The 13,981-nt window shown below is 38.8% G+C and overlaps 1 protein-coding gene and 1 long non-coding RNA gene across 5 annotated transcripts in view; one reads left to right on the top strand and one right to left on the bottom strand.

Annotated features, from left to right (window-relative positions):
• The window catches only part of TSHZ2 (teashirt zinc finger homeobox 2), a 233,870-nt gene that overhangs the window by 89,813 nt on the left and 130,076 nt on the right, over positions 1-13,981 (bottom strand). For all 4 annotated transcript variants that reach the window (XM_009684017.2, XM_009684020.2, XM_009684018.2 and 1 more), the window contains exon 2: positions 1,705-4,783. In XM_009684017.2, the coding sequence (XP_009682312.1) occupies positions 1,713-4,783 (3,071 nt within the window). In that variant the 3' untranslated portion in view covers positions 1,705-1,712. The remainder of the gene's footprint in view (positions 1-1,704; positions 4,784-13,981) is intronic.
• The window catches only part of LOC104150036 (uncharacterized), a 101,865-nt gene that overhangs the window by 61,031 nt on the left and 26,853 nt on the right, over positions 1-13,981 (top strand). The gene's annotated exons all lie outside the window — the stretch shown is intronic.

The raw sequence follows: 13,981 nt of genomic DNA, 5'->3' as shown, positions 1-13,981 counted from the left end.
CCCTTTTTATACTGGATTCTAAAATTAGGTTAGAAATACCAAAATAAAATTTAAGGGTATTAGCACTATTTAAAAAGTAAACTCTCTTTGAGTTAGACTGAATTTTGCTGCATAAAACATACAGAAAGGGTAAATCCAGTCAAATACAGATAACCTATGCAAGACTTAGGCAAAACTTAAATCTTACTGCACTTGAATACTGACGTTATACTCTATAGTAATAGCTTCTATTGCCCATCCCAAAGTAACCCTTTGATTAGTGGTTTAAATTATTCAAAAGTAGCCTTTTTAATGGAGCTTAAGTGATGCATAGTCTTTGTGCTGCCTCTGCACACAGAAAGTGTTTCTTAAAGCTTCATGAATATTTGCAGCAAACAAATGTGAAATCTTCACACAAACGGGTATTCATCTCAAAGTGCTTGCACCCTCAATTAGCCAGGGAATAGCCTCAATAGCAGGTGGCGTAAGTGACAACTCACAACACATCTTTAATTTTGACTCTGTCTGACGAATTCATTTTCCAAATGTATTCAAGTAATGAAAGACTGGAGAAAAGCTGAATCTGCCCATGGTTATTTTGTGAGCAGAAACAGAGCCTGAATTTGCTGCAGAAGTTGTTGGGAATGATTAGCAGAGCCTTGATGGTAACAAATATGTTAGAACAGGAAACTTCTTTTTGGACTTTTAGTTGATGTTCTGCATATTTATTAAAATCAAGACAATTCAAGTTTGTGAGTTAAGTAAAATTAAAAATGCAAAAACTGTGTCATCTGAAGAGTACATTACATGTCATAAACATTGGTTGTGGCAGTACTTTGTTTGGTGTCTCTTTCGGCAAAAACATAGCAACGCTAATATAAAAGTATTCTATTACCAGGTCTTTGAAATACTAAGCTTGTAAAAAAATCTAGCTGCTCCCTTAATTAAGCCTGAAAAAACCCAGGTTATACTGAAACTTGCACTGAAGTTAGTGATGTTCATAGATTGACTGGCACTCCCATCATCATCAAACAAAATATAATCAAACATCCTCAAGAATAAAAAAGCATTGAGCAGAGACATGATAGAGAGAAGGATTACTCTAAAGTGATGCAACCAAAAAGGCCACTCACATTACAACTAAGGGGAGCTATTAGAATGCGTCAAAAAAGTGAGTATCCAAGTAGCACGCAAAGAATAACAAAACTGCTACGTAAAAGCTTCTCAGCGTTATTAGTAGCTTCTTTAGACTCGCTTTTAGATTATGGATTAATTAAGATTTTGCTAACTTGCCATTTGGATTGTCTTTTTTCCCCTACCAAAACCAGATTTCCTGGGAGATAGGTATCCAGTCCTTTAGTGTTCAATGTGTTTTCTTGCTTTTCCATTCTCATTGCAAAGAGTAGCATTTAGTTGCACTCCACGTTAAACTGCATAGGATGTGAAGCAATTAGTTCTTAGAAATAGAAAAGAGAGAGAACTGGGAAACAGCTATGTTGAAAAGTGTAGTAAGACGCAAGTTTTCTATATAGGGCAATATAGCTAAGCATTTATCAAGCTCTCCTCTTGAAAACATTATAAAATGGATATGTACGTGTAATTAGATTAATGAAGCAGCAGTACATTATACATTTTATAGCGTTTTCCTGCATTTAAGAAAGTACAAATGTCTTAAGAGGCTTCCTTAAAAAGACGAAATGAAAACTCACTATAGAGCGTGCATACCTTAAGAGTTATTCTTCATCCACTTCTGCTACAAATTGTGAATGGTGTTCTGGTGACTTGCTGTGTGTTTTGCTTAGATGAAGTTTTACTGCATGTTTGCTCGCAAATGTCCGACAGCACAACTTACATTTGAACTTAGAGTCTGTGTCCTCTTCTCCAGCTATTGTTTCAGGAGATCTTTGAACTGAAACTCTGGAGATTTCTTGCTCTACCTTGGTTTGCTGCTCCACAGCCAGCCTGTTCATATCTTTCATTTGGAAACCTAGATGAGATTCTAAATGGCTAATATAAGTAGATGGGGTTCGAAACTGAGACGCACAGTCACTGCAATAAAAGATTGGATGTCCTTTGTCCATGTTTTTCAAAAACTTTGTTCCTCCAGTTTTCCTAAGTTGGTACTTGACATTTGCCAACCAGTGGCTGATGGTGGTCATAGACAGCCCAGTAAATTTTGAAATCTGCATGCGCTCTTGTGGGCCTAGATCTGATAATAAATATTTACCTTCGGAAGTCTGGAAGAGACTGGAAGCAAACTGAGCTTGCAAAATGAGAAGATGCTGAGGGTTCCAGTTTGACTGTCTGCCCTTCCTTTTATGCAGAGTAGAGACTTCTGTTGAGACATCCTCAAAGCGTCGGACATCTATTTCCAGTTTCATAGGTGGGATCCTTGAAGATGCAGCAGGTTTTGGTGTAGTAGCTTTGGGAAGAACTTTGACCATGTCAGCAATGTCAGAAAGAGCATGCTTTTGAGGCGGAGAAGTACAAGATTGTGCTTGAGCTGATTCAGCTTTCTTGCCTTTAGATTTGGTCAGGTCAATAGGCTGATCATTGTTTTCAAACAAATAGTGCCTGGACACACTTGCAGGCTTTGGTGGGGTTGGAGCAGGAGATAAAACTGGCTTCTCCAACATATTTAAATTAGGTTTGTGGAACATAGAAATTGTGCTAGAACTGGGGCTGCAGTTGGATTGGGGCCGTAAAGGTTCAGTAGCTTTGCCCAAGTGATTATTCAGTACTGACTGGAGGGCACTAAGTGGGTTGACACAAGGCAGTTCAGAGGAATGGTTGGCAGCAGCACAACCATTACTAAGAGAAGCTGCTGTTGGTTCCTTGAGGACTGTTTTTTCTTTTCCGCTGTCCTCTTTTATTTTGTCTTCTTCTTTCAAGGGACATGGTTCTGTCTTTTTTGGCTCCACAGAGGCTTCACATTTGAGGAGAGGTTCTCTTTCATTCTGACAGAGGGGGGCAGGCTCAGCTTGCATGCCCTCTTTAGCATAGTCCTTTTGTACATCTTCCTTGTCATCAGTTTCCTTCTTCACTTGAGTGCACTGGCCCACATTTGCTGAGATAGGGACCAGAGGCATGACCTTCCACTTTGGAGCAATGGGTCTCAATTTATTGGTGATTGTTGGCCTGATTTGCAGTACTTGGGAACCCACAGGCAAAGAAGGCTTAGCTCCTTCTGAAAGCTGATAAGCTGCATGGATACTAGGATATGCACTCCAGCTAGGAGCTCCGTTTTGAGCTTTATTGATGGCTGTTGTGACAGTGTTCTCCAATGACTTTAAAATGTCCCCACCACCCTTTGAACCATCTTCCAAATCTTCTTCTCTGAGGTACTGGTATTTCATTGTAGGATCCAGTGGTTTCTGAAGTGTGTCTTCATACTCTTCAGTTTTTACCACTTTCTCATCTTTGTTTGTATCGTCAGTCTTATCTTTTTTAGTTTCTTTCTTTAGTTCAGAAGTGGGAGCTATGCATTCTGAAGATGATTTACTGGTTGTTTTTGAAACCGGGCTGTCATTGGCTGGTGCTTCAGACAGTGATTGCATCTTTTCCACAGCTAAAGGATCCAGAACGAGTTGCTTTCCCTTTTTTGAAGCTGAACTTGTGACTTTCAAGAAGTGGCCAGTGACCATCATATGAGTTGTTAGCTGCTGCAAGGTGTCATGCGAGCTTCCACATTCCATACACTTCAAAATCTGGGATTTACAGGCCTCAAACTGCCACGTATAGCTGGCGCCATTTTGGTAGCCATATCGGTTGTTAGATGATAACTGCAGGTTTGCATTCTTCTGAGGAGAAAAAGTATCTGAGAAAGACCCTGTTGTGGAATCAGGGGAGCAAGGCCTGTTAACATCAAACACGCGTTTCTTTGCTGGAGTGACCATTTTTGAAGAAATGGTTGGTACCGGCTCCTTCAAAGGCACTTTTTGGTAATGTTTTGTTTTTATCATATGAACACTCAGATCTTGAAGGGAATCAAAAGAGTCACCACAGAACATACATTTCAGAACTTTTTGTGCATCTTCTTTGTCCATGTCCTGGAAAGCCCTTTTTCGGGGCTTTGAGTAGCTGGTAGGTCTGTGCTTGTCCTTTTTATGGTTGTCATCTTGGTAATGACCTGTTTCATTCATATGAACCGTTAATTCTACCAAAGTGTCATAGGCAGCACTGCACTGCCTGCATCTAAACCTGCTAGCACCTGTGAATACAGCTCCACACATTTTGCTGCTCTGTCTGTAGAGCTGGACTGAGCTGAACAGGTTAGGTTTCGAGACAGGTCTGGAAGGTAAATTCTGTTGTAAGCTTTTTGACAATGCATCTTGGTGCCAGTCAAAATCAGCTTTGTTACCTCCATTTCTGTTGTCACAACTCCTCTTTTCAGAGTTAGACAACTTGAAACCCAGCCCTAAGCCTGTCCAATATGAATCTGACAGTATGTTGGCATAGACTGCTGTCATTTTATCCATGCAATCATGTGCTTCGTTCTGGGCTTTGGGATGGGCGCTGGTTTTTGGATCCTGTGGCTCTCTAGAGCAAATGCTTTTAACATCTGTCACATGGTCACTACCATCACTCAGTAGTGATTCATTTTCTGCATCCTGATTAGATATATGACTGACAGGAGAATTCTGGTAACTGAAGTTCCCTTTCTGCTCAGGTCCCACTTCATGTTCCTCATCTGTACCGGTGTCATTGCTGCCCTGAAGTTGAGCGGTTGAATTGTTGTCATCGTCATCTTCTTCCTCCTCCTTTATATCTTCCTCTTCCTTTAAACCTTCCTCTTGGACATAACCTGAAATGGAATGCCAATATATGAAATAATATGTTAAGGGAGAATACAACTGTTTGAGGTTTCTAGTTTCACTACGTGCTTTCTTTACTGAACTTCAATTTAATCTACAACTTTATCGTCTGTTAGTACTGGAAGTGAAAAAAGCCAAATGATGTCTCTTTTTGTGAAGGCTGCTGCATTTTATTGGCAGATGATCATAATTCTTTATAACTGCCAGAGATTCTGAGTTAATAATTTTCCTGTCATAGGAGTATAATTCTAACTGTCCTGTAATGGGACAGTTGGAAAATTCACACGTAAGAATTTTAAGTTTATACTAAAAGCTTCAATTCTATCAAATTGTTTGGAGCCTCAGTGCAAGAAAGGGTGGAATTGGCAAGGAACAGAAGAAAAATAACTGCCACAATCTTTCTGGTTCATAGAATCATCTAGGTACAGTAATCTTTTGCCATTTGATCACCTAAAAAAGCACTTTAGAATGTACACAAATAATTCATATGTCAAAATACAACATTTGAAAGAACTAATAGGCTTAAGTGGAACTCTTTTGTTTGTAAAAGTGATATACTGTATACCATAAAGTAAATTGTGCTTTGATAAAAAAAAAATACATATATTTCATGGCAGAAATTACAGAAGAGTATTGGGATGTAACAGAGAGAGACCAAAGTTAACTATATAATTGAAAAAGTCCAGAATAATTTTCCTTGACAAATGAATGATTTAATTAACAAGATGAACTTGATACTGGAAAAGTTGTAAATTTTAAAATTAATTAAGGAATTCAGTTGTTTTTTCTTCTGGCTTTAGATCAGCAGTAATTCTACTCAAGTTATGGGAGATAACCTGGTTAAAAACAGATTGAAGGATGGGAGAAAAGGATTCTTAAGGGTGAACTGGCGCTGTTGCAGTCAGTGGCTAAATTCCCATTGGTTCACCAGAGTTAAGAATTCACTCTCAGAGTCCCATAAGAAGTGACGGAGCAGAACAAGTAGTTCAGACACGTTTTCACAAAACATATCTGTGTAATTTTTTACACAGTGTAATTTTTTAGCAGCCATTGCAAAGCTATTATGTACAATACAAGCACACACTGAAACAATTCATTTTTATTGACAGCCACTCATTGAAACTAAGTGTTGATTTCAGAAGTGCAGGTCTTCATTTGAGATATGTTTACATGCCCTTTCAGTTAGGAGCAAACCAAGTACTCCCAACTCTTGTGATTGCATAGCAGGCACAGAAATACTTGGTTGTGTTTTCTAAGGCCTAGCTTCTTGTGTCAGGTAATTATGTTAAAATAAAAAAACCTTTCCTCAAAATCAATCATTAAAAGTAACCATGTAAAAATAAAACAGAACTCATATACTCGTAACTGTGAAGTAGAGCTTGAAAACACAACCACAGAAGCTCGGAAAGCACAAGGCAAATGAGCCTAAAATTGTTATTTATTTAAAATTCAATTCCTTCCCATCTTCTGAGGAAAGTTCATTTTTCTGAGGACCTGGCTCATTTTGCCCTCTTGAATTTGTTATTCCTGTACAAATGATACCCTTTTAACTAATCAAAAGAGATGGGCAGAAAGGTAGAAGCGTTTTGATTAACATATGGTCAAAGCCTTCCCTAATTCTTTCAGATATGTGTTTCAATTTTTCCATCCATTTGCATTTAAGGAGAAATGAGCAGGGGAGAGTATCTCACCCCTCTCAACCAGTATTTACCATCAAGCCAAAGAAATGTACCAGAACTTGAGAAACAGTTTCCTTGGATCAACTTCAAGTGTAAGAAAAGGGAAATGAGGGCTCTCTGTGACTGTGCTACAAAACCCACGCGATCCATCTCTCCTCTCGTCATTCCCACAGCTCTGGGACAAGTACGGACTGCACTGGCCTCAGAGCTGTGCTTGATTTACTGCAGGGATGATACCTGGCAGCTTCACAGCCAGAGGTAAAGATAACAGCAGTGTTGAGTGAATGGCTTGGGCACCACTTTAACAGGATGAAATAGTAATCATGTAGTGCTAGGAACACTATGCACTTCAGCAAAAGCTTTCAGCAAAGAAGGACAAAGTGTTTGTTAAATATTGAATAAATGAATCTTTTAAGAGTGCGTTGGGGTACAGCAGATACTAGTAGCCTCATTTACAGATGATCAGACTGAGGCAGGCAGCAAAGACCACACTGAGAATAAAACATATGTAGTTCACCTCCCAACCTTCTCTCCTAATAAGCAGATAGTGGTGTCCATGCACCCCCCTTCTGAGCTTGCAATTTTTAAAGCGGACATGGAGAATGGGAAAGAAGGCAGCAAAAGCTCCTACACATCATGAATGGTAACCTTGTTAAACAACCAGCATGAACTGATGAGCAGGACTGACATTATTCTCGCGGTGTTAGAGATACTGTATAGCGTAGGTAGCAATGCTGGCCCCTTGCCAAGATGTATCACATTGCCAAGCATATTACACTGAGCAAAACAAAAATAAGGAGGGAATCCAGTGAAGGAATCAGACAAAACAGACAACAAATAGCGTTCACACAGTTTTGGGTCGGTGCAAATTTGATTCTCTATCTCTGCACGAACTCTTTGAATATTATTAACCCATTTTTCACAAGGAGGTCATTTTCTCCTTCGGAAGCTACACACCGTAGTTTCTTCCTTACAATATTCTTTGTCCTTCTAAAAGGATTTACCAGAAGAAGCAGAAGAACCAGACAGCTGCACATCCCCCACAATACAGATAAAATTTTCTGCTTAATTAGGCATTGACATGTTTACTATAACCTTTACAGAAGAGTAACTCGAGCTGAGAAATCCTCTTTTTTGTCCGCATAATGTACAGACGCAATCAAATGAAAGGGGTAAAGTAACTTACTAGAAAACGCCATCAAAATTTCACAAAACCTTCAGTGTCTGGTCCATGTTAATAACGGTTAAGGGTTCTGGGCAGCTTTGAAAATGTAATACAGCATTATATGTGCAAAACCATTTTGTTTATTTAAATGATTTAAATTGCTGTGGGCATTTTATGGACAGTGAAGACCTCTTCTGTGTAGGCAACCTAGGGATACATGAAATGCATGTGTCCTTCCAACAGCGCTGTTTAGTAAGATTTCACTGTATGTAAAGGTTGATATGAACTGATGTAGCTGTTTAACAGAAATAACATTCATGTTAAGTGGACTTTGCATTATATATTTTATAAGCTACATGTAAAGTATGTCGTAAGTCCATACACTTGCATATTTTAAATGCAGTGTCTGTAGTAAGTAGTACGAATTTTGCACATCACAGTGATGTCCGTATAATAAATTGTTGAGTGACCTGTTCTCTTCTCACCAGTTCTCCCTCAGGCTTATTCCAGCATTCCCAACCTCTGAGCTGCTCATATGTAGTTGTCTAATAGAAAAAGAATTAAAAAATCCAAACTCAGCAACCAGGTGAATGCTTCCTCCTTTTCTCAGCTGAGAATTTTTCCCACCAAAATTAAGCAGGCCCAAACAGAGATGTAAGACGGGCAGTTTGCAGTCCTGGAGAAGTGACAGACTGAAATTTTCCTATCTTGAAGAACAGACAAAACCCAGGAACTCAAGAGCATTGAATGGAAGCAACTTCTGGCTTCCTAAATGGAAACACAGTATTTGGTTTTAATTCTGATTAATCCCAAGATAGTGTATCTCAAAATCATGACATCATTATGGATAATATTATCGTATGGATAATAATCATTATAGAAAGTTCTAAAATGTTTTAACTTATTTTTTTATTTCCCTCTGTGCCTTTGTGGTCGGATTCATGATAACTTAAGCAATCTGCTTCTCTAGGACAAGAGATGCAGTAAACAGCTGATTTTTTTATTCTTAGCGGGATAACATTTTCCTAGATATTTCTAGTATATTTCTGCAGAGTAATTAAAAGAAAAAACGTTCAGTTCGTGCACCTGCAAAAACTCTTGTTTGAAATTATGGGTCTAAATCTCCATCTACATTTATCTTGAAACCTTGATCCTACTGTGCAAGTAACGCTGAGCCAGGCTGCTGGTGATGCTGAACACAGTGTCAACTTTCAGTCCCTCAAATCCCTACACTAACTCGTAACTTACACCACATTATATATCACTTCTGAACTTGGACTGCAGAGTGTGAATATATATATTTTTTGAAGTGTGCACTTTTGCTGTTAACTTTTCCACCAGTGGATGCTATTTTCACTCAAATTTGCTCTCTTTTTCCACATGCAGAAATATTTCTTAAAATATATATACATGCTTCTTTCCAAGACTGGAAAATTTATTTTCTGCCAAGAAAAGGGACAGTGAATCATTGTCCAGAACAACACTGCTAATCCATGTAAAACCCATGCACCATCTGCACTTTTTCATACATATATTCCAATTTTACTTGAAATAACATCATTAGCAGAGCAATCTCATAGTGCTATAAGGTGATCTTGTTTCCTTCTTGCCTGGCTTCAACTCAAACATCTTTTCGTGTTTGGCAAAAGCTGTTTCTTTCTCTGAAATATTTCATGCAGATAATGGATAATGACCACTTCTCATTCCTTTTTCTCAAAAATGTCTAACTACATTAGCTATCCAAAGACAAATCTTAACCTTGCTCTTCATAGAAAGTTCATGGCTGTAGATTCATCCCAGTTTGAAAATCAACTGAAGAGATAAATTGGCAACTGAGAAAAGAAAAAAATCTCTACTCTACTGCATAACTCTCACATCAAAGACACTTTCGAATTTAATAGCATTAAAGCCAACGGAGCACTCTGGAAATGCAATGGAGTTTCATGTAAAGAACTCTCAAAACAGATGAAGTTTGTAATACAAGACTGAATTATATCATTTCAGAGCTTTTTAGACTATATAAAAATTTCTATATCAGGGAAATAACTTTCTGTTAAGTTCTACAACATGGAAAGAAAACCCAGAGAAAAGTTAACATTCTCACCATCAAGGGAGTAGAGAATTTCTGCATCATAGGCATAAGAAATGAAAGAACGTCTATATCATCTGGTCCTGATAGTATAAGATTTTAGTCCTAAAGTCACGTGCTTCCGAATATTGAGGAAGGGTTTAGATCTTCTCAGCATTTCAGAAGTTGTTGAATTTGCTGCACTGCCTTTTTTCTGACAGGTTAGCTAATTACTTTGGAAAATGGGAAATTATTTGCACTTTTTACCTCTATCACTATATACCATTGCATCCCAATTCGTTTTGCAGTGGTTCAGCGAGGAAGTTTCAGTCACCATCCTAATGATGCAATTTTGCATCCAACAGAACCTGTAATCTCAAACAGAATATTTTTCCTAATATTCCTTTGCCTTATTATTATTATTTTTTTAATTTTTGCTTCTTAAAAAGTTATGGTAGGTAATACAACAGCACAAATTTCTATTTCTTGCAGACTAGGAAAAGAGACACCCACTACCATCTGCTGCTTGGGGACAGACACAACCTCGGTGGCGACGAGCTGGCAAACCACAGCTGATCAGGAGCAAGGCAAGGCAGCTACAAGCTCCAACCCCTTTTGGAGTGGCTTCTGCCATATCTGAATTTTAACACACAAAGGCAATTCCATGGAGCCATAAGCATTATGCATATATGAAGATGAAATGAAGCAATTTCGGACTTTCATTTTGTTGTACTCTAATTAGAGTTGCATTATAAAGTTTTCTATTAAAGGTCTAATTTCCTACTGGTTAAGAAGGCAAAACACACGCTAGCTTCCGTGGGACTTTTAGCAGCAGAAAGGAGAAAAGATTGTGTCTCCTGTACGTCACGTCCTCCACGGCTACAAGTCAAATGAAAACGATATGTGCAGTGAACTGGGTTGTGAGCAACCCATAAACACCAAGCAAACTCCATAATAAAACAGGCTAAAAAAGAAAAAAAAAGGAGAAACAAAAGGCAGACTGGAAAAAGAGAAGCAAGCTGATGCGCGCCACCCAGCTGGGAGTCCAGACCATGGATGGAATTAACATGGAGTTTTTTCTTCAATAATTTTCCTTAAGGACAGGCTTGTTTCCACGGTCGGTCACTACACTAACAGAAAGAGGCAGCTCCACTCAGGTGCTAGGTGTTGCCGGCGTGGACGTAACCGCGCTTAGGGCCAGCGCTGCAGGTTCCTCACAAGAGGCCGTAACTGCCTCAGCGAATAACGGGCCTTCGGGTCGAAACACTAACGTCTGTTATTTTCTACAAAGCCCTCGAACTCACTCTTTTATTGTTCTAACCACTGCAGGTGCTTGTCCTGCTAACACCTCTTAGGAACGCGCTGCCTGCCGGCGCAGCCATTTTGTGTGTGCGCGCGCTGCCTGCCGGCGCAGCCATTTTGTGGGCGCTCGCCGGCCCCGCCGCCAGGCCTGGTTTGTCCCCCGGCGCCGCCCGGACCGGCGCACGGGGGCTGGGCCCCGCCGGCCGCCATCGCAGCCCCAGCGCGGGGGCAGCACGGGGTTGTCACAAGGCGCTTTTGGGGGCCTGAGCGACTAAAGGAACACCGTAGTAACAAATACGCTTCCCCGCCTGGCTGTTTTAATTGTGTCAGTGAACTGACACAGTGTGAACTGCTTTACTTCGGAAAACATAAGCCGGAAACTTCTGTCTCTCTTAGCCTTTCTTCAGTGATCTCCTGCCTCATTTGTTGCTGTGGAGAACAGCACGGTGGCTTTGCGGGTTTACAGATTACCGCCTTCTAAGTCCAAGTCTCAAATTATGTTTTTCTTCTTTCATTATCTGAGGTTCCCCTAAATACCCATCTAAATTTCTTTAAATGATATAAGCTACCAATCAGAATCACCAAAAAAAAAAAAAAACAAACCCTATATAAATTGAAATTGTAATGAGTCTTACCAGTGTATCACTAGCACTTTGGTTCATTTGATATGAACTTTGTTTTTTTAAAGTACCACATGGTAAGGCTTTGAAACTTCAGTTTGTAAAAAAAAACTGTAACAGCCTTTACAGCCTTTGAAGTCACTACTGATATAACTCTGAACAGATCCATTCAAGTTCAACTAACATCAGACAAATGTTTAGTGTATCAGAGGAAGCCACAAAAGCAAGGATTTCATCAATATTTCACAACAGCCTCAGGGAAACTGTAGATTGCAATGCTGTAGGGCAGCTAATGGAATTACACACAAGGGTTTTGTACATTTAAAATAAGCAGCTACTAAAAAAATTACCCTTCAGTTTGATAGAAACTGTATAAAACTGCAGATGGGAAACAATTAGATAGCTCCCAACATTTATCCATGTCAGCCTGATGGGTCATTTAATAATAGGTATTTCTTTCTTTCTTTCTTTCGTTTTTTTCTTTCGTTCTTTCTTTCATTCTTTCTTTCTTTTTTTTCCTGGTAGGGCAATAATAGAGATTAACATTTATGAAAAGTAGCATAGAATATAGTACAGCCAAATGAATAATTAAAGATGCTTCTGAAGAATTTGTTTGCTATTGTATGGCCATGAAGACTGCTTTCCGTAATGAAATACACTTATATTAAATACAATTATAAATAGAAAGAAGCTGAGGATTATGTTTATGGACACTTGCTTTTCATCCTAAAAAAAGAGAGAATACTGAATCATTTCTGCTGACTCTATGGCTTATCTCACAGACAACATTTCTTCACAACGTGTTCCCCTTGAAATATATTGGGCCTGGCTTTGCATACATACAGGGGTAAACTTGAAGCTGGACAAATTAGATGTAATAAACTAATGCAAGATCAGCACTTCCTCTGAAAGACTCTTGATCAGAGTGAAGAATTCTGCATAGGAAAGCACCATGTTTATTCTAAAAATAGCTCCTTATAATCAAGTTCTTTTTCATTACTATGTTCAACATGTAAAAATCTTTAGGTAGTTGCCCTTCACACAGTTGGTTTTGAGTGTTTAGATATGACCTGCTACTATGGGAAGTTATTATTTCGGTTAATAAGAAATACTTGCTCAGTGCACTGAATAGCATTGTATGAGAGGCAAATTATTTGATTATTAGATTATCATTTTTAAAAGGCACCTTATTTCTTGGCCTCTCCAATTCAAAATAGACCAGTTGGGCTTGGTATGATGGAGAACATAGTTTAATGCAGAAGAATTTAGGCTGCAATTCAAGAAAGCTCTTAAACATGTGTTAAGTTTGTCCCAACAGGCTAGGAGCTGATAGGCTTCCTGCCATAAAGAGAGGTTATGGAACAATGTTGCTTCATTACCATAATTAATTAATAATTGTCATTAATATGTAAACAATTGTAACCCTATTTCAGTAATGTAACTAGAGATTAAATGAGCCAGCCTTGCTAGAAAATCTGATAGAGTAAGGGGCTAAGAGACAGGCTCAACTGTTAAAACTCCAGAATCCACCACTGATTTCTGAGATGGCCTCTGGCAAGTTTCTGAGAGTCAGCTCAAAGCTCAGATGTTTCTACTGATAACTTCCACAAGCAGCACTTTTCTTTTCAAAATTCTAGCTTCCCTATCTGTTGAACTGCAAAATGCTACGTACTATACATATTTTGCAAGAGCACACTGGGAAGTCCACAATGCTTGTACAGTGAGCTGAAAATGTAAAGAGCTACTTGAGTACTAAGCTTCACGATTCGATAGTAGCTACAGGCAAAGTTAACAGTTTTCTTATATGTATTTATTTAAGCATAGAGTTCATGCACAGCTGAGGATGCTGAATAAAATGTAAGCTCCTTACAATAACTTGTTGACTAGAACCTAATATTATGGCCTATGTTAAAAAATATTAATATGGCTTTAAAAATACCCTATTATTATAACATTTGTCTAAAAAGCAGTGGGTTCTTTGATTTTTCCTTGGATACACAGCCGTACTGCAGCTCCAGTGAAATCTGCTTTAAGCCACACTTGCCAGTAATATTCATAAATCTGTGCTGGTTACTCATAGCTGGTTACACCATGCCTGCAGTGTCATTTGTCTCTTAACATCTCTTTAGATAAGGCCCATAAGTAGAGAAGGGAGTATAACAAAATATAGCTTCCTCGACTTTTTCTTTTGTTTTGGTATTGCTTTCCAGGCAATAAAAAATTGAATGATTTTCAGGTGTGGATTTTTACTTGCCGGGATTTCAGTGTAAAAGGGACACTAGTGAAGAATGCACAGATTGTCAAGTGTTTAATTTCTCTCTTTATTTTCATTTTAGGAACACACTGTTGCAAAT

Source organism: Struthio camelus, chromosome 18 (assembly GCF_040807025.1).
Source record: "Struthio camelus isolate bStrCam1 chromosome 18, bStrCam1.hap1, whole genome shotgun sequence".
NCBI classification, from domain to species: Eukaryota; Metazoa; Chordata; class Aves; order Struthioniformes; family Struthionidae; genus Struthio; species Struthio camelus.
The sequence above is the reverse complement of the archived record's forward strand: the minus strand, read 5'-3'. Positions and strand labels throughout refer to the sequence as shown.